This window comes from Phaethon aethereus (genome assembly GCF_964289735.1).
Source record: "Phaethon aethereus genome assembly, chromosome: Z".
In the NCBI taxonomy this organism is placed as follows: domain Eukaryota; kingdom Metazoa; phylum Chordata; class Aves; order Phaethontiformes; family Phaethontidae; genus Phaethon; species Phaethon aethereus.
Window position 1 is genome coordinate 17,171,263 of NC_138577.1, and position 24,380 is coordinate 17,195,642.

Here is a 24,380-nt window from a genome sequence, read left to right on the forward strand (position 1 = left end):
AACCTGTGCCAGTGTTTCACCACCCTCAGTGTGAAAAATCTCTTCCTGATATCTAGTCTGAATCTGCCCTCTTTTAGTTTAAAACCATCACGCCTTGTCCTGTTGCAGCAGGCCCTGATAACAAGTCTGTCCCCATCTTTCTTCTCAGCCCCCTTTAAGGACTGGAAGGCTGCAATAAGGTCTCCCCAGAGCCTTCTCTTCTTCAGGCTCAACAACCCCAGCTCTCTCAGCCTGTCCTCATAGGAGAGGTGTTCCATCCCTCTGATCATTTTTATGGCCCAAGATCTTCTTAAGGAAAGCAGACCATGCTAACAGAGTGCAGGATTTAAAAGTCATCATGTAGTGGTGCTGTGACATGAAGCATTTAGTTTTCTGAGGACTGTGTTAGAAAGTGTTCAAAATAGGTGGAGTATCTGAGATGTAGTACATGTTTTCAGATAGAGGTGCTGGTTTTCTATGAGGGCTTCATCCAGGCTCCGGTAGGATAAAATAATGTAAATTTCCCCAGCAGTGCCATTTTCATGTTGTTACTGAAATGGATCAGCTCTGGAAAGTTAAAAAAGTCAAAAGAAAAAATAAGAAGGCAAGGCAGGGTGAAGAAAGAGAAAGTGAAGTGCTCTTAATTCTGTAAGAGCATCCCCACAAAGCGCCAGCTGTTACGTGTCATTGAAACTGGGGGCTGTGTGAGATCTCAGGAAGTGTTTCACAAGCAGGACTGTGCCAGACTTGGCCAAAACTTGCATTCAGATCTGTAAGCTGATTTTCAGTTTGAGAACTGAAACAAAAAAATCAGCATGACTGTAGAAGTGGAGACTGAAGGTTCATGATCAAAATGAAACCTTAGCAACATCAGCTTAATTCTAGAGCAGCTCTTCCTGTTGAAGCTGGGGACTCAGCTGTATGTGACACCGGGACTGGCCTGGGGTCTCTGAAAAGTCTTGTTCAGTGGAAAGAAACTCTGAGCGAGAAGATAAGGAAAAGATGATTGTTCTTCCGGTAAGTGCTCTTCACATCTTTGTGCCAGCCCCAGTCAGTACATCCAAGCCTTGATTTATATGTCTTAAAAACACTGAGCAGCTCCTCAGGCTGTGTCCCTGGAGAGGACTAGATGGGTTAAGATTAAAATTCCTTGGCAATATTCAGCCTTTTTAGGGAAAGAAAAGCAGAATAGCAAAGCAGAGTGAGAAGAGATGTGCAGTAGCAGACAGACTGACTGACTCTGGCTGCAGAATTGAGTGGAAGTGCATTTTCCCTGGTAATTGCTGGATATCGGAGTATTTCATCTAACATGAAGGTAAGACAATTACTTACTTAAATTGTACTGATGAAGTGAATATGGCAAGTACAATGAAATATTAATTTATATGGAGTAATACTTAGCTGAAAATGTAATTGGGCAGTATTGCAAGAAAGAAGAAAATGGAAAAACAACAGCTTGCACAACAAAGCTGAAGAAGATCGGTGTGACACTGTCCTTTATTTCTTAAGCTGAGTAGTGTAAAGATTGCAGAAAGTTAGAACAGCTGCATGAGCTAATGGAAAAAGCAGAAAAGCAAAGTAAGTTTGCTTTTGCTCCTCTTTTTTCAGGTGCTGGGGATTTTTCTGTTGCTGCAAGTTTCAGGCTTTTTTTCCAGTTTTTCCAGGTAAATATTTCTTTAGTAAATTACATACTGAAGACTAAGCATATATAATTTAACAGACAACTTCTGGTGCGTGACATGGAGCAGGGCTTAAAGGGGTCTTCAGATGTATTTCCTGGGAGAGGAGACACTGGTGTCAGCGCTGCCACCGCCATCGGTGGTGACAAGAGTGAGGAGTTTTGGTGTCCCTGACCTCTGCCTGGAGGAGTCAGCCACCCTTCGGGGAGAGAGCAGTGGTGGTGTGAGCCACAGCTCCGCACATCTGTGAAACACAGCACACCTTATCCCAAGCCAGCCCCGATCCTGGGGACAGGACTCTCCCCTCAGTGCCTCCCGTTGGCAAACTGGCCGTTGGAGAGCTGCCGTGGGAAGGTCTGCGCCACGCCATGGCACGCACAGCCCCTGGCACCTCCCTGCTGATCTCCAGGTGTGGCCCGGCCTCTCCCTGCTTTGCAGTGTGAAGCTGGTCTTTGGAGCTTGTCTTAGTCCTTGCTGATCTTCAGGCTGGGCAAATCTATCTAGTTTCTTCTTTTCAGTGACCAGAAAGCCCAAGCTGGGACTGACTTCATTCCAACACATAAAAAGCAAATCCAAGTGGTTTTAGAGGGAGCCTGATCATACCCCTAATTGTTACTGAAGGCCTGCTTTGCTGTTTAAGAAAGTTTTGCATTAATACTTATGGATGGACATCCCTGATTATTTTTCCTTTCTTTTTTTTTTTTTCAAATGCAAAAAATGCTACTGGAGCAGCCCGTCCCCTCTCGTGCATTGCCGCTGGAATTCTTTTGGCCCTTGGTCTGAGTGTGACGGCTGTACTCAAAAACAGGTATAGACAGACACACTTTTTCTGTACTCATGACTTCACAAGCTTTTTTTCCAGTAATAAAGGAGATTTTTTATCTTGAAAACCCCAAATCAAGTGTCAGACAAAAGCCCCAGCAGGACAAGGAGGATGAACAACAAAGAACTCGGAATGTAAATCCTCTAGCCTGTGCCCTCTATGCTCCCTTTCAAAACAATTATATTAATGTAAAATAATTTGTGCACTTTTTATTTTGGTGATAGTTCCAAAAAGAGCAACTGAACTGTTCAGTAGACTGAGGCATTCCTCCCCTGATGCTGGTTTGTGCCATTTCTGGTGATTTTTCATTAGTAGACTCATGTCTCAAGGAAAGAAAACTTGGTTGCAAAGTATTATCCTTAATGAAAACAAGTTGATGATTTTTACAGTGCAGCTCTATTGATATGCAAGATACTTGCTTTTGATTTTCCTTCTCACTTACTTTGATCTTGCATCAGTTAGGGAGGGATTAGTCAAAATTAAAGATGCACCATGAGACAGTCCTTATTCTTTTAGAAGCAAAAAGTAGCCCACTTGGTGTTAGATTTTATCATCTTTAATGATATTGTTTACTTTGAAGAACTTCAGCAAATTCTTACCAGGCATGATTGGTCCTATTAAAAATGTCAAACAAAACTCAAATTTGTCAGCCAATCTCTCTTGGTTTCAGTTACATTCTAGATTTTTGAACAAACCAGCCAAGCTTATGGCTCAGTCTAAAGACCTTATAGATAAAATATTTGGTTTTCTATTAACTTGAGAGTTTGTTACCATATTGTAGTAATACCAAGTGTTGTTCTCAGAGCCTATAGTGAATGTCTCATATCCTTACAGCAGTAGAATGGTAGCATTCTCTTGACACTAGTAAACTATTCCTCCTTTGCATTGTGATTTTCTAAAATCTCCCTTGATTTGCATTCAGATTCGGAGACGAACGGTAGCAGTTTATGGCCAGTATGGGGGAAACTCCTGCTCTGGGGATGCCTTTGAAACAAGACCATGCACGCCCACAATGGGATGCCCAACAGAGGATGGCTGTGGTGATCGGTTCAGGTGTTTCTCAGGTACCATCCAAGATCTTTTTCACCATGTTCTGGTCATAAAGTGAAGAAGATAACCTTGTAATCTTTGAAATTTAGTAAATAGGCAATGGCTTTGCACAACCCTTGGCCTACAGATAAATTTGATTTAGCAGGATGTTTCCTTTTTTTCAACTTTGACTACACATGTCTTTAACTTCCTCTGGAGTGTTGCAAAGCTTTGCAGATAATATGCTGTAACGGTAGCCTCTCTAAGTCATTCTGCTGTATTCATTTGCCCCAAAGTACAGTTTTTTGCTATTAGGAGAAGGTAATTAAGGAATGCAACCTTAGATGTGACTGTTCGAAGCTGTTCTAGGCTATATCCAAGCATCTTCAAAATCATTTGGGTCATGGAAGCTAATGTTCCCTAAAACAGTACTAATATCCAAGCAACTTCCATTACCTTCACAAAAAAAGCACATTATGTAAGTGGGTAGAAGTTTATCACAGAGGAGTATAATAAACATGTTTTGGTGCTGCCAGAGAGATGATCACAGTTAATCACAAGTGATAGGATCAAAGGATGAAAGCTGAGGAAATAAAGTCAACTGTTCTATTAATATATCATAAACCACGAATGTCTGTGGATCCCTCAAGTGTACTCTACACTATTTCTTTATGACTACATTTACTGTTATTTCACAAGCCCTCCTGGGCACAGGCTGTTCATCCTGGGAGTGAAGAGATGATTAATGTAATAGATAAATGGGTCTTTTGCTTTGATTGTAGGCGATTTATTTTCAAATGAACGAGCTCTTCTCCCTTCCCCACAAGTTTTTGTTCTGATTTAGGTCAGTGCATTAGCAGATCTCTTGTGTGCAATGGAGATCAGGATTGTGAGGAAGATGGTGCAGATGAAGATCGATGTGAAGAGAAGATGACTGTATGTGATATTGATAAAACACCTCCGAATTCAGAACTTACAGGAACAGGGTAATGTTCTGTGCTGGGCTCAGTAGAACTGGTGCCAAATGCATTTACATTTTTGTTGTATTTGCAAGCTCTGGCTCTACAAACAGATTTCCTGGGCCTATGGCAAAACATCCCATATGCAAAAGTGTTCAGTGTATCTGCCTCTGTCATGCCAGTGGCTCAGTGCAGCCATGATGTACAGGCTCTTTGATCTGAAGCACAGAATAAAGCTTTTTATCTTTCATTCCTGCTATTTAAAAACATCTTTTAAGACATGAAATGAAATGTCAACCAATAACACATAAACATCAGCATGGAAAAAATGAGCCATCAATGCTCATTCTTTTTGTTCATTGCTGTTGCATTTAGTACTGTGTATCCATACGGAATTCTATTTATACATCCCATCTGCAACCTACCAAAATAATCGAGTTTCTTTAGCGTAGTTGCATCACTTGGTGTGCAATATAATTCACATATAATAAAAAACCATTATGGAATGGATGCCCTGTTGTTTCTGCATTGCATTAATTGCTGGAACAATAAAACATAAAAACACTTGTGATAGATATGAATGTCTTAATGTTAAAAGACAGTCTTATGTGTTCGTTTTTGTTGACAAAACAAGAGCAACATTTTGCTTTCTATATTGTAACATGCTATGCACACTGCAGTTCTGCACGTGTAGAAGTCTATTGGTTGATATACCCTTTTCTTGGGTTATATCTGTTTATGATCTTAATCTGCAGATACAGCATTCCGTTATGGCTCTGTAATTTTCACCTCTTGTAAAATAATTTGCTACCTCTCTGTCTTAATGTTCTTTCATGTTTTTCTTCTCATAGCTTTGATGTCATTACTGGTGAGACTAGGGGAAGAGTCATTCATACAAAAAGCTTTGGAGGACAATGCAGAAAGGTCTTTAGTGGTGATGGGAGAGAATACTACAGACTCAGTGAAAGCGTTCTTGCTTATACTTTCCAGGTATGTTTCCATTAAGCACAGCTTTATTTAGAGTCATGATTAGAACTGGGAGAATGATGCAAAGCTTGTAGAGTCTCTTGACAGGTAAGTTTCCCTAAACACACCTGAACGACACCTCTTCCCTCTCTGCAGTCTCTTATTATTTTGAAATACAAATTGAAATACAAATATCTTGCTAAAATGAAAGGAAAAAAATTGTAATTCCTTGGATGTGATTTCTAATTCTCTCACAGTTAGGTTGAACTCCTTAGCATAAGTTGTGGCCTGAATCACCCTAAGAAATGTTATGTATATGTTTGGGGTGCTTTGTGGAGGTCTTCCAGAGATACGATTCATTTGAAGTCACTGTCGTAGAGATTTGGTTTGTCTCGCGTTTATCAAAATCATGCCAAGCAATCCTTAATGTACTTTACTTTGTAATGTAAATACTTAATATACAAATACATTAAAAATGTATGTAATGCTTTTCCAGTACTGTTCAGTACTTTTTTAGGAAATCTGAAATTGATTCAGCCTAAAAAACATATCATATTTTTTTGCATCAGGAGGAACTCGCTCTACTCTATAAGTTAACATTTTTAACATTCTTCAAGCTCTTTATACAGAATTCCGTGTTTCATCTTCTAGGTTAAAATTCAGAATGATTTCAGTTATGAGTTTTTCAACAGCAGCTGGTCTTATATGAAACACACAGAGAGGTATGAAAAATCAAACAGTGGGCACAGTTATTCACAGAATAAAATTCTGCAACACAGTCAAAAGGTATGTATAAGTTGTCACAGTGGCTTAATGTTTTGCATAAATATTTTCATAATTTTTTTCATGTGCTTTTATAGTCAGATGCAAATATTTATTTTATCCTGATATTTTTGGCACAACATTCATGACAGAAAAAAATCCCATAAAAGCTTTACAAAGAGATCACTGGTTTAGGTATCAATTAAGAAAGGACGGCTTCTGTTTTTACTTTCTCCATTTTACCTCTTTATTCGTAATTTATTTACTAGCTGAATTCCTCCTTATCTGAGGAAGAAAAACATTAGCTTCTTCTCATTATTGACTAAACTTTTCCATTTTCTTCTAATAATTTACTGCACTTCTTTTTTTCTATTACCTCTGTCAGTATCTTGGAGGAAAAATATTGAAATAATTCTGTGATTAATTATTTTGTAATACATTTTCCACTAGTAGAACTCCATTAAGTGGTTCCACTAGTAGAACTCCATTAAGAGAGAGATCTGGTGTCTTAAACAGACAGGAGGTCACAGTGCTTTTGACTTATTTAAAAGGAAGCATTAGATAAATCATGTGAGAGTAATTCTCAATTATGAAGTATAACCTCTATCTTATAGCAAATAGAATCAAGTACATGTTTATACATTTTATGTCCCTCAAGTTGACAGAGGACAAGCTCTTTTTACCACAGTAACAATGGCATATTTTGCGACGTAGCATAACAAAGTTTAAAAGTAACTGAGAGGCTGAGGTGACTGGTATTGTATAGGCATATAGGATTTTATAATTCAGCAGCATCCTCGAAATGGCTAGAGCCCCTTACAAAGAAAGGCTCCTCTAGACAAAACAGGTTGCAAAGAAGACCTCTCTAGTGCCTCTGATTTGCTTTCAAACAAGGCTTGTTAACCTGCTACTGACAGGCTTCTAGTGTGGAAATCACTATTAGTTTTGAAGAATAATATTTTCCTTTCTTATTTGTCCTTATGCCAGCTTTCAGGCACCCAGGCAGAAAAGAAGGATGTTACAGCAATTACGCATAAAGGTCCAAAAGATATTTCCTAACTTCAGGGTATTCTTTTTGCGTTCACCAAGTTGCTTAGACATACCTAACGGCTCTGTAAAGCGCTGGTTAGTAGCCAATATAATGTGCATATCATCTGGCTAGTAGGAACCACACTGATAGTGACATGGAGCACGACTGACTTCTTTTCCTTCCCCCAGAGTAAGCAGCTGATGGTTGTTGAGAACAGTGTGGAAGTTGCTCAATTTATTAACAACCGCCCAGATTTTCTGACACTTGCGGAGCCCTTTTGGAAGGAACTGGCCAACCTTCCAGTCGTCTATGAGTACAATGTCTACCGAAGACTTATTGAACATTTTGGGACTCATTTCTTACAGTCTGGATCTCTAGGAGGACATTACAAAGTTATTTTTTATATGGATACCGACAAAATGAAAGCAGAAGGTAGAGTACTAGCCTATTTGTTACAAGAAACAAAGTGAATAAACAAGAATAAAAATTCATTTGCATGTTCTCCCAGCTAATATCCAAAATCAAATAAGAGACTTTTACCAATCACCATGTTCTCTTCATGGTTAAAAGAAAGAAGATTAGAAAAAGTGCTCAAAGCACAACATTTAGTTCTAGATCACATCTGTGACCTGCAGTGCTGTGGGTAGCAAAGATTTGATAGTTTCAGGACCTCATCAGGCTAAAGTTGAATTCTAGTGCCAATCTATATCTCAAATAGTGTTAAAGCTTAAAAGTTACTTTGAGATGAAGGTTGGGTAAAACTGTGTAAAGCAGAATAAACTACAAACAGAGCAAACAAAACATCATAGTGACATGTATGATGGTACTCAGTGGGGAGCAGTGCTGTAGGATTAGGGATTGTTGAGAAAAGAGATTAAAGAAATAATAAACTTTTTCCAGATATACCTCTCATCTCTCAGGTTCCATCCATAGGCTTTAACAATGCATGGGCCTTCCCACAGGATGTATTAGTTAGTTGCCTCTAATTTAGGGATAATACTTCATGGTTCTTTTCTTTCTAAAACACACCTCAAGTCAATAGGAGACTCGAAAATGAATCCAACACAATTTCTGTGTACAGTATTGTTAATGGATGGAATATCTGCAGGTATGAGCATAACAGACATGTACGAGTGCACCACATCAGGCTGGAATGCATTCATTGTGAAGAAGAAGAAAGTAAAGTGCTCCAAACTGGATGAACTGCTACAGAGTTCTTCAGGTAAATGTTCAACGGTAACTCATGCTGTTGTCATGTCTGCAGCTTTTATCTCCTTCTAAATAGCTGTCAAAATGAGAAGTAGGTGTTGATAGCTTTGTTGAACTCTATCTCAACACGCTAAACCCAGACACCAACTGCCTAGTTTAAAAGGCTCTCCAACACCATCAATCATTGCTAATGCTTTCCCAGTAACTAGTACTTTTCTGGACAACCTAAGTCAGGGCTGCCAAGACACCTGCAAAAACAGATACTTCTTTTATATTAACCATGTAACTGTTCTTAACTTAGGCACAGGTGATTGATCTCCACTACTTGCTAGTATAGTTTTTGCATGTATTGTTTCTACTTCCATTTGTAAATATAGCAATGCTGGTATTTTCTGTATTTCCCATCCTGAATCTACAGGAAGCAGTGGTAATAAGATTAAAGGAGACCCATACATAGAAGGAGGAAGCCCAGGTGCTGTTGCTGGCCTTAGTTATCTAGAGCTGAATAATCCTGCTGGGAACAGTCAGAGATACTCCTTTTGGGCCAGATCAGTGACAGACTATCCCAGAGTAATTAAACAAAAGGTAAGGCTATTTTCCTGAAGTAGAGATTAGCAGGTGGGATCACCTCCAGGGGAGAAATGATTAAGCTATAGCTGGTGATTAATCAGGCTGTAGTCTTCAATTATTTTGTTTTCAGATCACTTTATAAAAAAGAAAAGAAAAATTCACAGGAAGAAAATTCCATGAAGCCAACGTGATCAGCTGGATCACAAATCTAGGTCCTCTGGCAGGTCGATACCTACCATCTTACAAGCCTTCAGTGATTTCAGTGGGGTTCTGCTTACAAGAGAGGGTCACGCTAGCATTGGAGAAAACCTGGATTTCAGATAGCCCCTTTCCTGAAATGCATATTGGCAGGTCTGTGTAGCTTCCACTCAACTTGCCAACTACTGTGCATCCCTTTTATCACTCCTCCTTCTCTCTGCATCCATAAGTTTGGAAGCCAGATACTTCTAAACTGGGCATGATCATATTCACTGCTACCTTGTCTTAAATCCCTTTTGGGAATTGCCCACATACTGAAGAATGGTATAAACCCAAAAGATTCCTGTCAGGAAGCTTTCAATTAAATGTAAAAGCGTAGAATAGCATAAAGTATGCAATAGAAATGTAAAATGTTTTTGCTTATTGTTACCTTCAATCACTGGTCTATGAAATAACATAATGAGTTGTTTAAATGTCCAGCTTTTTAAGCTGGGAATAGCTAGGTGAGAATTCAGGTTACTGAACTGTAACTTGTATGTACATTGGTGGTCTGTGTCACACTTTTACCTCAACTGTAATCTCATAGCTCAAATACGTTTAAACATCTACTGCTATCTTTAAGGGATGCTGTTAAGCAGAGCTGACTTTTCAGAAAAAGGCTAATATTAAATACTAACATAATATTTTAGCTAGCTAGCTAGCAAATTACAGCATCTGTCAACTCCCATGTGCAGGAGCATACATCACAAATTATCTTACATAACAAAATGTGCTCATAAACTCTTATATCCTGACTATAACTATTTAATATAAATGTTTCTCTACTGTGTGTAGCTGACACCATTATATGAGCTGGTAAAGGAAGTGCCCTGCTCCTCAGTCAAAAAGCATTACCTAAAACAAGCCATTGAAGAATATATGGCTGAAAATGATCCCTGCAAATGTCAGCCTTGCCAGAATGGTGGTGAGACGGCCGTGGAAGGAACTCGTTGCGTGTGTTACTGCAAGCCTTACACCTTTGGAGCAGCTTGTGAGCTGGGAACTCTTGTGCAAGATCAGCCAGGTCAGGACTCTTTAAACTTGTGAGAGTTTAAAAGTGGCAAAGTGTGCTCTCCTGCTTCCAGAGTCTGTTTGTCCTACTGCACAACCTGAATGAGTGGCTGATGTGCAGTGGCTGCTTGGCTCAGGTATTGCTGCAGAGACGCGGCATGGGGAGGGTCATGCTGAGCCTGAGTCTTTGCTTAACATGTCCAAATAGTACTTAACAAAGAACTGTTTTTATTATTATTGTTAAATTGAGTAGACAATACTAACCACTCAAAACGCAACTTTCTATAAGTAAGTATACATACTAAATGAATGAGTATCAATAACTTAAAAAATTTTGCTCTTTAGTTTTTTAACTATTTATATCTGATATCAGAGTCTAAGAGAATATAAAAATAGCTAATTTACAGACTCCATGGAATTATACTTATGTGAAAGATGAGTTTAGGTAAGATTAGATCATTGGGATCTGGTATTCTTTGTAAAGTCACAGTTCGGATTTGAACAGCACATGTTTTTTTTTCTTCAAGGACAATAGACCTGCAAAGTTTGGATTTGAACAGCATATGGGTTTTTTTTTTTTCTTCAAGGACAATAAACCTGCAAAGTGGTTTAATGTGAAATATTATCAAATGTTACACAGGAGTTGTTGATGGACACTGGAGCTGCTGGTCTTCCTGGAGTCCTTGTTCAGGAGGAAGGAAATCAAGGAGTAGAACCTGCAACAACCCCTCCCCACGTGGTGGTGGGAAGGCCTGCATAGGAGAGCAGCGTGAAAGCAGACCATGTGAGGATGAAGAGTTGCAGCATTTTCGGTAAGCAGAAAAGAAACATTTGGAGCACAGCTACAGCAAAATTTAAGAATGTATTTCAGAAAGATGCATAAGCTATTGAATTCAGGGAGAAGATCACTTACTGAGCTTTCATATTTAAGTTGAAACAAAATGAAATTCAGAAGCTGTGAATCTAATACCAGGTAAGATTTGAAAATGAGGTAAAAGCCAGTCAGCTTGACACCATTCTGTTTAGCACTTTCTCAGCCTGGCAGTGCCTGATTTGAGTATAATTGTGATGTAAATGGGATGCATAATAGTCTTGAAAATGAGCTTCACTGAGGAGTGTAGTATTTTGAAAGGAAGAGAGACTAAATTCAAATTAAATCATACTTTTGTTTGCTTCATAGATTAATTGAACCACACTGTTTTGATTTATCCATAACTCCTACAGAATTCTGTTCACCTCCTCCTCTCTTGGAAAATGGATTTGTTCAGGTAAGTTATTCCAGAACTCTATTATCTGTCCTGTCCTTACCTGCAGTGTCCCTACTACAGTTAATGCAGATATCCACTTGCAAATTTGTATTTATCTTGGTAAGCTTAGTATCAGAGCTACTGTTTAGCAGCTTTCTCCCTGGATGATGTTTACATGACATTAGCCAAGAATTCTTACTAAAAAGAAAAAAAAAAAAAACAAAAAAGCCCCACCCCCAAAACCAGAACAAAATCTTCACTTTTCTGTACCATGGTACCTACAGAGAAAAGTAAAATACTTGTCCTTTACCATATAAGCATATTAAAAATTTTCTGTGCCACAGGAATTACATATTAAAGCATGGGACACTAAAGAAAAAACAGTACAGAAAGTAAACTCTCCAAGGTCATCCAGCAAGTCCATAGCAAAATTATAAAGATTTTAGGAATCTTCACTCTACACCCTGTAACTCACCATTGCACTTTCTTGTTCCCTGGTAAAACTGTGACCTGTCAAGGTGTTTGGCTGACTGTAACTTGGGCCTATTTAACAAGGGAGAATAAATTCGTCCCTTGGAAGAACAGATTATGCCTTCTCCATGTTACGAGACTGTCTAGAGTCTTTTTGCTCAATAAATAGATAAAAAGATTCATTCAAAATCCATTAGTTGTCTCCACACGACTGCAACCTGAGGCAAGTTCCAAAATTTTGTGCTCCTTCTTTTGCCGGTGATTTTTTTTTCTGGTAATCACTAGGTGTCTCCCATATTGATATGTTATGTTTGTTTCATAAGCTAAAGGTAAACCCCTGCAATTTGTGGAGTAATCTGAATTTTTCCAAAAATCTCTCCTTAGGAAAGAATGGGATATAAAATGAAAAAAGACCTTTGTCTTCAAGTCCAGCTCTTCTGACTGACTATATCACATTAACCTTTAGCAAGCGGATAACATGCCATCCTAAGAATTAGCAAAGCCGCATACTCTTCACTGCTCCCCTGGAAAGCTGTTCAAGAGCTTATTTTCCCCCTCTAATGCTTCATAACAGCCATATTTGCAGTCAGTTGCTACACTGGCAGGAGAGCGCTGTTTCGTCACTGACGTACCACTGCCAGACCCCTGTCACAGAGTACCTTCAACTCTAACCCTCCCTTTCCTAAGTTAAGATAGCCTGACTAGTCTGTATTTTACCAACTTATTTGCAGCATCATCTCCATTTTGATCACATTTACTCACTATTGATAACTGCACCCAGTATTTTAGACGCTCTCATCGGTGCATTGTAGAGTGACATTAATACTTCTTACTATCCTCAGCTATTGCAGCCCAGAATTAAAGGGTGTTCAATGCTGCTAGTAGTTCTTAGACTGTATATCCAAAATTTCACCTGTTCCTTTTCTTTCAGAATGCTGAAAACTCATACCCTGTTGGGAAAAACATTGTTTATGCTTGCAGACATGGATATTCTCTTGTTGGTGATCCTGTTGCTAAGTGCAGCAGTAATTTACAGTGGCAAGTTGGAGACAGATATTGCCAGGGTATGTCTAATATTCTTGTTTTGAAAGAAAATTCCATCTCTGAGTGTCTGCTTTGCAACAACAACAACAGTGGAAAAGTACACACCTGCATTTCCTAGTTCCCTAAACCTAATCAGGTCTAAACTTACTTCTATTTTTAATCCAAATATTGTAATATTGAAATAGAAACATGCCCATAAAGTCTGGTTTTAAGGAAGACTGGAAGTGAGGGAGACTGAATTCCAGTCCAGGAATTACTTCCTATGGAAGCAAACTTCGTTGCTTAATTTAGGCCTGTGGCTATATCCAAGAACGATGGGCAAGAGTGTATGTCTAAAGCAAACTGAGGAAAAGGTCCAGCAGGCAGCACTGGACAACCACAAAGTTCTCAAGTTGCCCCCTTGTCATAAGAACACAAATCCAAAGATCACTTTTTGTCTTGGATGATCTCCTCACTTCATTCTTTTCTTCTAACCCAGACAGTAACCATTAGGGTTTCTTTTTTTCCCTGCACATTTTATTTGTGAGTCAACTTTGAGTGTGACCAGATAGACTTGAGAATTTTCAGACCTGTAGTTTAACACAATCCTTTCCTCCTTCCAACCAGCACTAACTACCCACAAATACTAGTCCACATTCTTTAAATTTCATCTCTTTGTATGCCAGTACACAGTCTCCCAGGGTCCTGTATGTATGACCTCTCACTACTATCATGTTACTCTCTACGAGTATGTCAAGTATGAACCCTCGACAGAAGCACAGATCTTAAGAACAGAGAAGCCCTGTTCCAGTTAGGGCTGGACCTGCAGGCAGTAGGATAAGATACTATCACTCTGTCCTTGCTATTGCACATGTTTGGCTGGTGTGATGATTGTGTTAAGATGATTGACGTGTTTCTACAGGAAAATCAGCTAATCTTACCATTCAATTTGTTAAGGAATTTAAGAGAAGATAAAATAACGTGACTGCTTTCTGCAATCCACTGATTCACTGTGGCTATCTCAAATGCTTCAATCCTCAGAAACTGCTTGTCTCCTGCCTGTCCTGGAAGGGGGTTTGCAAGGAGAGCCATGGAAACCTGTGTATGAGATCGGTGAGAGAATAACTCTGTCTTGTCCACATGGCATGCACTTAGAAGGGGCAAGCTCTGTTCTGTGTGAGCCCAGTCTCAAGTGGTCTCCTGACACGAAGACTATCCAGTGCAAGAGACCAGGTAAGCCACTGCAGTCCTTCAAGTGCAATGCAGCAGTTTCTTTCCTGCACATACTATGATACAGTGATAGAGAAGCCATACTGGTATCACCAGCAGGAAGCACAGAAAATGTGAGTGTATGTTTTCTGTGGCTGTCAAACAAGATGCCTTACGACAATTCTTGTGAGGTTTCCTTACAGTTTTTTTTCTTCCCACTCCCCTATTACTATCAAGTATTTTCACTAACAATATTTTAAGAGATTGCCGGGAGGTATGCTGCCTATTCTGCCACCCCAGTATACTTCACTTTCCACCCATGTTGTGTAACACCACCACCATGTGAGCTGCACCGTACAGATATGGCTTTTCTATCTGGAAGCTGTTCCGTGCACCACAGCCTCTCCTGGCAGAGAAGGCTGGATGACTCCTTTTGTTCATCTGACAGTCACACAACTGATACAGAGTAAATCTCCAGGAACTGGAAGCAATGGGAAAATGCTGCTGTAAGTTCATGCTAACAGCTCTTTAAGCTTTGGGTTGATACTGGCACACACTGGCAGAGAGGGAAATGGACTATAGCATACAGCAGCTCTAGCTAAGTCATATTTTCCAGCTGTGGAAGGCAAACAAGGATCTCTTTTGTGCACTCCTACAATGCTGGTCAGTGACATGCAGACATCCAAGCAGCTTGCTGCTTCAGGCCAGTCACATCCTCACCCAAGGTCCCACATGTTCTCATATCCCTGGGAGACCTTTGCTTGGGGACAACAGCCACTGCAGTAGAAAATTAGACATGTCTCCTATATTTCATGTCTGCCCTCTCCTTATTAGCCAACTGCTGCCTGAAGTTGCCTGGCTTGCAGGGACAAGTTACAATCAGGCTTAGACCTCAAAAGGCAACAATCCTGTCAGATTCCCAGTGTAAGTGATAAAATCATAGAACAGTTTGGTTTGGAAGGGATCCCCAAAGGTCATTGAGTCCAAGCCCCTCGCAATCAGCAAGGCCATCTTCACTAGACCAGGTTGCTCAGAGCCCTCTCCAACTTGACCTTCAATGTTTCCAGGGATGGGGCATCTACCACCTCTCTGGGCAACCTGTGCCAGTGTTTCACCACCCTCAGTGGAAAACATTTGTTCCTTATGTCTAGTCTAAATCTTTCTTCTAAGCCCCCTTTAAGGACTGGAAGGCTGCAATAAGGTCTTCCCAGAGAATCGTCTGCTACTGTGTCATATCCACATAAACAGGACGTGTAAGGATTTCAGAAGGAATAACATAGCTGTAAATAAATGGCTCATTGCTGCTAAAGTACCAGTGCTAAAGTACTGTTGCCAGTTTCTCCTTAGGCTTAACCTTAGTAACTGATTTTCTTTTTTTTTTTTTTTTTTTGTTACATCATGTATTGAAATTCCAGTAATAATTAGAAACCATTTCAAATGCTTCCATCTTTAGAAACAGCTTGTGCCTGCCAGTGTGAGAGCATTGCATTAGTACAAAAGTTAAAAAACAAAAAAGGGACAACAATTAGATTAGAACAACAGTTAAAAAACTCCAAGGAATATAAGATAAGAAGCGTAGAAGTTAAGAAGATATGTGTACACAGACACAGTGGCACACATACATTTGAGTGAGAGTATTTAGTCAGCAGTAGTGTCAGTAACAGTCAACTATATAACCCCAGAGATGGAGACAACAGAGTGATTTTCAGTGGAAATTTCCCCTCTGCAGCAAGACAGGGTTATGCCTACTGTCTGTATTGCAATGCACTGCAACTCTTTTTTTTCTTTACCTCTCTGGCAATTTCTGCCTGTCTATTTTGCTTGGCAAGTCTTAATCTATAAGTGAGATTTTTTTTTAAGGCAACAGGTGTATTAAAGTTTCATGTTAAAGTAGAAAACTGCAGACACCTAGTCTAAAACACAAATCAGGATAAAGCTTTCTCACAATGTATGTCTGTATGGATTTAGCAAAGTCTTGCCATTACTTGCTACAGAAACCTCCAGAGGAACATTTAGCAAATGCCTATTTCATTTTCAACCTTGGAATACAACTCAGCACTCAAAGAACAGTACATGTGCAGTCATAAAAATACCCCAAGAATCACAATGGCTTTTATTTTTAAAGTTAGTGTAAATTGAGGACTAAGGATGGAACTCGTGGTGTTCATTACCATGAATGCATAAAGATATTACATTTCTACATAGGACTTTGGAGCCTTAGCTTTTCTAGTGACACTAATGAAGCCAATACCTCTGAAACCTAACGTTAAAGCTTTTGCCAGCTATGATTCAGTACTGCTAAGTTTAGCAGAAACAAACAGCTGCTGCAGAAATTAGATGAATGTTTAAGCTTGAACATAGTACGTGTCTCCTTCCATCTGACTCATGACCCATGGATAAATTACTGAACAGTAGCTCTACAAAGTGTAACCTATCTTTTTAATAGTATTGATTTCTTCCATGTAGTAGATACTTTTAATGAACATGCAGGATGTGACTTTATGTCATGGTTGTATAATTCAGTGCCTTATAAGCTCAACTGATGGGATAATTTCAGAGTAGACCTTTAACAGACCTTGTTTTTCTGACCCTTAATAGCACTGTCTGTGTTCTTCTACTTCAGTGCCCAGTGTGAAACCAGAAGTGACAGAGCCTAAATGTCAGCCATGGGAGAAAGTGCATCAGTCTCAATGCGTGTGCAAAATGCCCTATGAGTGTGGGTAAGTTCAGGCTGAATTTGGCAATGACTGTCTCACTTTATTCAAGACCAATTAAATTTCTTCACTCTTCAGTCCATGACAGATGAGAAAGCTTCACTCATATAAGAAGGAGGCATTGTACTTTGTTTGCTTTACAGCTCAATCAATGTCCTGTTCATTACTTACCTGCCTTGTCAGAGCTGTCAGTGGGTTTTAGCAGTGATGGAATTTGGTTGGATGACAGAAGGTGAAGGGATAATTTCAGCTCCACTTGATCTGTGAAGTAAATGGAAAAAGATAAAATGATATTTTGAAGATTTAGAAGATTGAGGAAAAGTTAGAACAGAGGCCCTTGGGACATAAACCATCAAAGCAGTAAGCTACTGAAATAAAGCAGATTTCTTTTCCCTGCTGAGCTCCTGACTGGAGTTATGAAAGGCACAGTAATCTAATCTCCTTTTTATACAGCAGTCTGCACAGACCAGTCACATCACCTTTCCTGGCATAACCTTCAGACCAGAGTTTATTGTTTCCTGTTTCATCTAAGCCTATATTCTGCAATAAGCAATGCAGGAGAAATGTAAGGAAATTAGTAACTCTCAGTTCTTTACTAAACATGGAGGCAACAGAATGAAAACAGAGGATTAACAAGAAGACACCCGAGACCACCTGGTGCTGGTAGCCAGATAGGCCAAAAAGCTCAGCACTCCAACACCTGGGCTGGTTTTCACAGATTGGATGAGTCTCTTATAAAGTCATCACAGTGGGTGTGAGCTCTGGATGTGAAATCTGGCCGGGTTTACATCACAGCAGGAGCTGAGCAGTTTGGAAACTCCATGATAACAGACCAAATTTGTCTTATCCTTGTGTAGTAGGAGAAAGAAATTTTGAAGTTGTTTCAAGTGATTTCAAGGTGGCAGATCTCAGTGGAGGACATGTACTTTCCATCAACCACATAATTCAAGAGTGCCCTGCATGGTAACTCTGGTTCTAAGCCAAAGTTGGCACACTTTGAACACCTCAAAATTAAAACTGGTGAGCTTAGTTCAGGTTTTGTAGATCCACTGGGTACTTCCCTAGGACCTGAGGCCATTGTCTTGCATGCAGAGATGTCAGGTTTGTAACAGCTCTGCTAAGACTCTATTCCTATCCTTAAACACCTAAATATGTTAAATAATCTGGTTCTACACTTTTTGTATCAATACTCATTCAAGTGAGGCAACACCCCTCCTCTGCTTCATGGGTGTGTTGAGATTAATTACATAGAAGATGATGGGAGTCCACAAAGCTAGGGAAGGCCTTGGGCAGAGTCAAAATAATGTTGGCAGTTAAATCAATTACATTCAGTTATGCATTCAGGCTTCAGTTATAATTAATCTACTACTTGCCTGTTTCTATTTTTTATAATTATGTTCAAAATGGCAGGAAGATATATAACAGCCCTTTCTGTTACCTGATGCCATCTTTTCACTTTATCTTGAAATAACACATCTAATAATAGAAGGATAAATCATCAGCTGTCAAAGCAGACTAATCTACCAGCCTGTTAAGGTGGTAGGAGTAAGGCATGTAAGCAGATCTTGGTTCTTCCTCAGAGATCAGAAGTGACTTGGCTTTCTTTGCTGTGGCAGTGACTTTCAGCAGCCTTTGCTTGGAAAAGAGCTGGGAACAAGAGTTCTTGTGAGAGTCCAGGAACACCATGGTTTCAGCCCATCCTACATATGTTCAGTTTCCAAGAGACTAGCAACAGAGACTTCCAGGGATAACACAGGAACCCCAAGAAAGGCTGGTGAGGGGTAGTTTGTTCTTCATGACTTGGTGCCTTAGGCTACATCTGTTGTCATCAGTTAGAGCCAGGGAACAATGCTGGGCATCAGTTCTGATAAACTGCTAAAGCAGCTCCTCTACTAGAGGTAGAGCTTTGGCAAGGGCCAACTTCCATATAATTCCCAGGTGCAGTGCAGGAGTTATGAGGGTCAGGGACCATTCCTAACAGGCAGTCTGATGCAGTCCCTATCTTTTAGGGGCAAAAGGAGTTTAAAAGTAAGGACACCAGCTATTCTGTGTGAATTTGCCCTAGTGCAAGGAAGGGGTCAGATCACAGTTAGTGTATTAATACAGATGAAACCTCAGCTTCAATTATCTAAAGACTATCTCTACCGTGAAACATGAGATTTGATAATTTTGGAATACTATCCCCTTTTTTTTCCCCCCACATTTATTTGTGTAGCATCTATGATACCCCTAGGAGTTCTTGGCCTATGTTATAGTAAAACTTATGGTCTTGAATATAATTTTAAGTTATTAATTTCCAGCATACTGAATTTTTCACATGTTAGTTTCACCAGAAGTTGCCTGCCTGTCATTGTGGGGGAAAGGGAGAGGGGGTATTTGCTGACTTATATCTGCTATTTTATTTCTCATGGTATGTGCTTTAGTAAAAGCTTGTTCTTACCCAAGCCACATTTTTCAGGTAAAAGATATTGGATTTTTCACATTCACTTTACACAAGAATTATTCCTTGCCTCTAACAATTTTTATTGCACTGCAGTCATGCTTTCAGTCTTGTAGTATCCTTTCTCAGCAATGACTGCAAATTATTAATTTATCTTATGTGTGCAGATTCTCCATCCTTTTTCTTATGCATCTGAACATGTTGATTTCCACTGGCTTTCTCCCAGCTGACCCAGCCATAGCAAATATGTGAAGCACTCTTAAAAGGGTTTGAGGGATTATACTGTAGATAAAGGTTGGCAGCATGGACTCTGAACTCCCTGGGTTCATGGGAACTCATGGGAGTTCCATGAGTTCATCATGAACTCCCTTTGGCAACTGGTTCAATCAGCCTACTTCCCCTCTTTTGGGTGTTGGTAAAGTGGTGCACAGCAGACAGATTAATGCACTTGTGTCTGGCTTTAGTCTTTTCAGCTAATTTAAGCTGCCTTGTATACAAGTTTTTGACCTTAAGACTCGATACTGAGATTTATCATTCAGGCGAATAAAGAAAGCCTCTGAACAATTTTAAACATAATAAACAGCTTAGTTACAGATTAGATGCTTTCCCTGCGTCACACTTAATTCTTCCAAACTTAAGATGATATTTGAAGACTAAGTTTTTCTTATACCTCTCTCTGTAAATATAACTCTTACATTATAAATCAGTGCACCACTAACTCATAGGCTGTACAGCCAGACAAGCAAACGATATAATGCAGACAAATGCATGGGCTTCCTTTATCAGGTGCTTGGAGTTGTGTATTCATTGGGCTGTCCTCTGGTTTTGCCTCAAAATAAGGGAGTAAACCTCATTCTTTATGTTAGCAAAAGAGCATTAAGGAAAATTCAGGTAACAAACTTTACTAGGGATTTGGTAGCTGATATTTTGACTAAGCACAGCAGTTAAGGGACCCAGTGCCATTGAGAATGCTAACTTAAGTAGGGGATGTAATACAGTTAATAATCTTTAGTGATAGGTAGACACAGCAAAGTTTTCAGGCTCAGCTGATGAGCCCTGTGGCAAATTTTAAATATCTTAAAAAGGCACTATGTTGCATATAGTTTAAACTTTCTGTAAAGCCAGCTATTCTTTTAAAAGGCTTCAAAACCATCTCTCAAAGAACCATTGCCAGATCTCAGAGCAGGCACTTTTCCTCAGTGTCTTATTTATAGATATACCTAAACCCACTTCCTAATTCCTAGGGGAAAAAAAAAGAAAAATTACCTTAGCACTTGGCCAGCAAGTGAGCAAGGCTTTTGTTACCACACCTTCCCTCTTCCAAATTCCTCTTCCCCACACTGGCAAGTCACTTTCACAGGGATTATTACCCTCCCCTTCAGGCAGCCTCATAAAGCTCATTAGGGCCATTTGACTGTACCTCATCAGCCTCTCCTCCCCACCAAACACCTGTTTAGCTGAGCTTGACCCTCAGAACTGAGCCATTAGACACCAGAAGTTTCTCTGGGAGTGTTTGTGAGCTTAAAAGGAGGAGCTGTGCTGAAAACAAGCCTTTGGGGCCATATTTCAAAGCTCTCCATGCCCTGGGAGCATGTTTCTTCTCTCTTGAACCCTGTGCAGCACCATACCTGTGGCTGTAAAGTACAGCCTGGAGAGCAGAGGCATGCCCTGCTCTGAAGAGGCACTTTTGTTGTTCACTGCACACAGGTGCCACTGATTGCATTGAGCACAAGTGGAGCATTTTGGGGTTTGAGATTAAAATCCAGAAATAATGGAACAGCTTTTTCCTTCCCTCCTACACTTAACAGCATGAAACACAAATGATAACAACTTCCTGGAATTGTCCCTAAAGCAAACGATGTTTAAGGTTGTCCAAGAATTGTTATTACCACTTTTACAAGCTAATTTTTATGGGTCTTAGAATAATATCTGAATTTCAAGACATAAACAAGCAAATTCCCTGGATAAATACAGCAGGTTTTTCATAAAATTTTTGTGGACATGTATGCATATTTCCAGAATTATCTTTGGTCTCTGATGCTGGATCGTAACATTTTATTTGGTAAAAGCTGAAGCTTTTAAGGACAGCAAAGAAAAGGTCTTTAAGTATATTCTCATCTCTTATAATCAAGAAATACTTATAAAATATTTTCATATATGTGTAGATGAAATTTATTCTGTGTATGTACTTAGGCACATGCGTGTGTAATGAGGTCTGAACTCCTTTTAACTAAAATCTCACTCTCATTGTTACTGACGTCAATGGCAAATACCCAGCAATACCCCTGTCCTTCAGGGGGAACGGACCCTGGCTCTGCTGAGATGCAGCATCCTGTGAAAAAGGAAGGAGTCTGAATTATTCACATGTCTATGTCTCGAGTTCCCTTGCTGCACTCTTAGGATGTATCTCAATGAATGGAGAAAATGGAACCAGACCCTGAATGTTTTCCATTCCCTCAGCTCTTTATCCAAGGTACCGATTAAATAGCACGATTCCTGCTTTTGTTTTCAGTCCTTCCCTGGACACCTGTGCTACAGATCAAAGAACCAAAAGAAACACACCCTTAACTGTTTGCAAGATGCATGCCTTGGAATGCATGGGCAGAAAATACTCTCTTACTAATGCAGAAAACTGCAAAATACCTCAAGCAGCTGCAATATCATGTGGATCATGCCATTTGTGGGAAAAATGTGATGGTAAGAGATTCTTTACAATTTAAGCAAAATTGTTGATATGACAAAAATGAAATCTTTATCCCCAGTTATGAATTAGGTCTATCCTGGTACAGTATCTCCAGTCCCTCCCATAAGCACCAGGCACTGCTAAGCTTGCTCAAACCATCAGTCCAGTGTTTGGTATCCAAACACGGCAGGAAACTCCAACCGTGGAACAGAAAACCCCACAGGATATCACAACAAAATGCAGTATCTACAGGAAAAGCTTATTCCTAGTCCCTGTTAAGTGTGCTGCCCTGTTGGTCCTCTGGAAATTTTGGGTGACACCTTTCCTCTACTTTTTTTTCACTGTATCCACCTGTTTTAAATTCCTTAACACAGTAACTGTGGTAGTTGTTACTGCCCACAGGAATAGCTAATTCTTTCCTGAAATTTGCTGAGCAATCTCCCCAGTAGTATCTTGTGGCAAGGAATTGAACGTCTTTTTCTATACTGTCTAGGAAAGCCACTTACTTTTATTTGTACTTCACTGCCTATCCCCAGTTTCTCATATTATGATCAAAGGTAACTGTCTCTTCCCTCAGATGAAATAGTCCCAGTCTTTTGTGATCTGTCTGCGGTGGAAGTTTTCAAATCCCCTGATCTAATTTCCCTGAGTGTCCTACACTACATTGCATTTAATGGGGGGTTGCCAGAAATGGGAAGATAAAGAAGTAAATTAGGTTTTTGGAAGTGCAACAGATAGAGGCACAGTTATTGTCATATTTGGAAAATAAAAAAGATTACTTGATAGGATTTAATCTGTTTCATATAACAGGATTGAACAGACAAAAATAATAACAAAAAAGATAATAAAAACTGTCTGGAGCTTCAGCAGGCACAAACACAGGCAAAAAAAATAAACATGTAACACCAAAACAAGGACACATTTACGAAAAATAAATCTCAGATGGGACCTTCTTATCTGATTATTAGCTGTTGTCACTGACAGAATTGTGTACATTTGTTTTTAGTAGATCCTTGGATCTTGGGGAAACTGCCTGTATGTAAATAAAGACACCAGCTTTAAGTGTCTGCATGACCACTTTGTTACTGTCCAAGGACAGATCTCTCATATGTTATCTGTACAGTGGAGCAGTAGATACACGAACCAGTTCAAGCAGCAACATCAGAGAAGTCTTTGAAAACAGTCTCTCAGGCACCTTGAGCAAGCTTTTCCCACAAGCACAACCAACATGTCTGAGCAGGGAAAGCCCTAGCAGTATACTGAATCCAGTATTTTCCACTGATATCTGCTAATGTTACTTCTGGTTAGGAAAAGAATCATAGAATTGTAGAATCATAGAATAGTTTAGGTTGGAAGGGACCTTTAAAGGTCATCTAGCCCAACTCCCCTGCAATCAGCAGGGACATCTTCCACTAGATCAGGTTGCTCAGAGCCCTAACCAACCTGACCTGGAATGCTTTCAGGAATGGGGCATCTACCACCTCTCTGGGCAACCTGTGCCAGTGCTTCACCATCCTCAGTGAAAAATATTTCTTCCTTAGATCTCATCTGAATCTGCCCTCTTTTAGTTTAAAACCATTCCCTCTTTTCCTATCACAACAGGCCCTGCTAAAAAGTCTGTCCCCATCTTTCTTCTAAGCCCCCTTTAAGTACTAGAAGGCTGCAATAAGGTCTCCCCGGAGCCTTCTCTTCTCCAGGATCAACAACCCCAACTCTCTCAGCCTGTCCTCACAGGAGAGGTGTTCCATCCCTCTGATCATTGTTGTGGCCTCCTCTGGACCCACTCCAACAGATCCATGTCTTTCCTATGCTGAGCACCCTCCAGAAAATTGCTGTCAATCCTATGGTTTTGCTGGAAACCTTTTAATCTGGTTCTCATTGAGTTGGATGCCATCCTGACTGTTTTTCCTCTGTGCTTTTCTTAGCGCAATCCAACAGCTGTGTTTGTGACGAAGACAGGCCGTGTGAGGAGGGAGGCATCCAGATCTGTGCTGAAGTGAGTGGCTCTGCTGCCCGTCGGACCATGACCGAGTGTGAGGCTGGGCGGCTCAGATGCCGGGGGGAGACTGTCACCCTTCTCAGCATAAGGCCCTGCGATGTACAAAGCAAATAAGATACGTTACGGTTCATTTTGCTTATTGCCATGGGGTATGTCAAAATGCGTCAACTCTTGGGCAGGACATACTTCGAACCTTGCTCTACCAAGTATGAGCTCTGCTGCGAAGCCATCCACAGCTGATGAGACTGTGCCTCGGCTCTGGTCGGCTCTGAATCAGGGCCCAAGGCTCTTCATTAGGCAGAGCTGCGCTCGCCACTACTGCTTATGACAGGGCTCTTGC

The 24,380-nt window shown here is 40.1% G+C and overlaps 1 protein-coding gene across 1 annotated transcript; it reads left to right on the top strand.

Moving 5' to 3' along the window:
• Positions 1-1,288: 1,288 nt before the first annotated feature.
• C7 (complement C7) lies at positions 1,289-24,154 on the top strand (the record flags this gene model as incomplete). The annotated part of the gene is made up of 18 exons (XM_082013759.1): positions 1,289-1,294; positions 1,588-1,643; positions 2,391-2,466; positions 3,404-3,545; positions 4,355-4,496; positions 5,321-5,459; positions 6,087-6,221; positions 7,416-7,659; positions 8,336-8,449; positions 8,855-9,021; positions 10,039-10,267; positions 10,895-11,066; positions 11,435-11,522; positions 12,904-13,036; positions 14,037-14,228; positions 16,828-16,924; positions 21,871-22,055; positions 23,967-24,154. 18 exons carry the CDS (start codon positions 1,289-1,291, stop codon positions 24,152-24,154), a joined length of 2,505 nt encoding a protein of 834 aa, XP_081869885.1.
• Between the last annotated feature and the right edge of the window lie 226 nt (positions 24,155-24,380).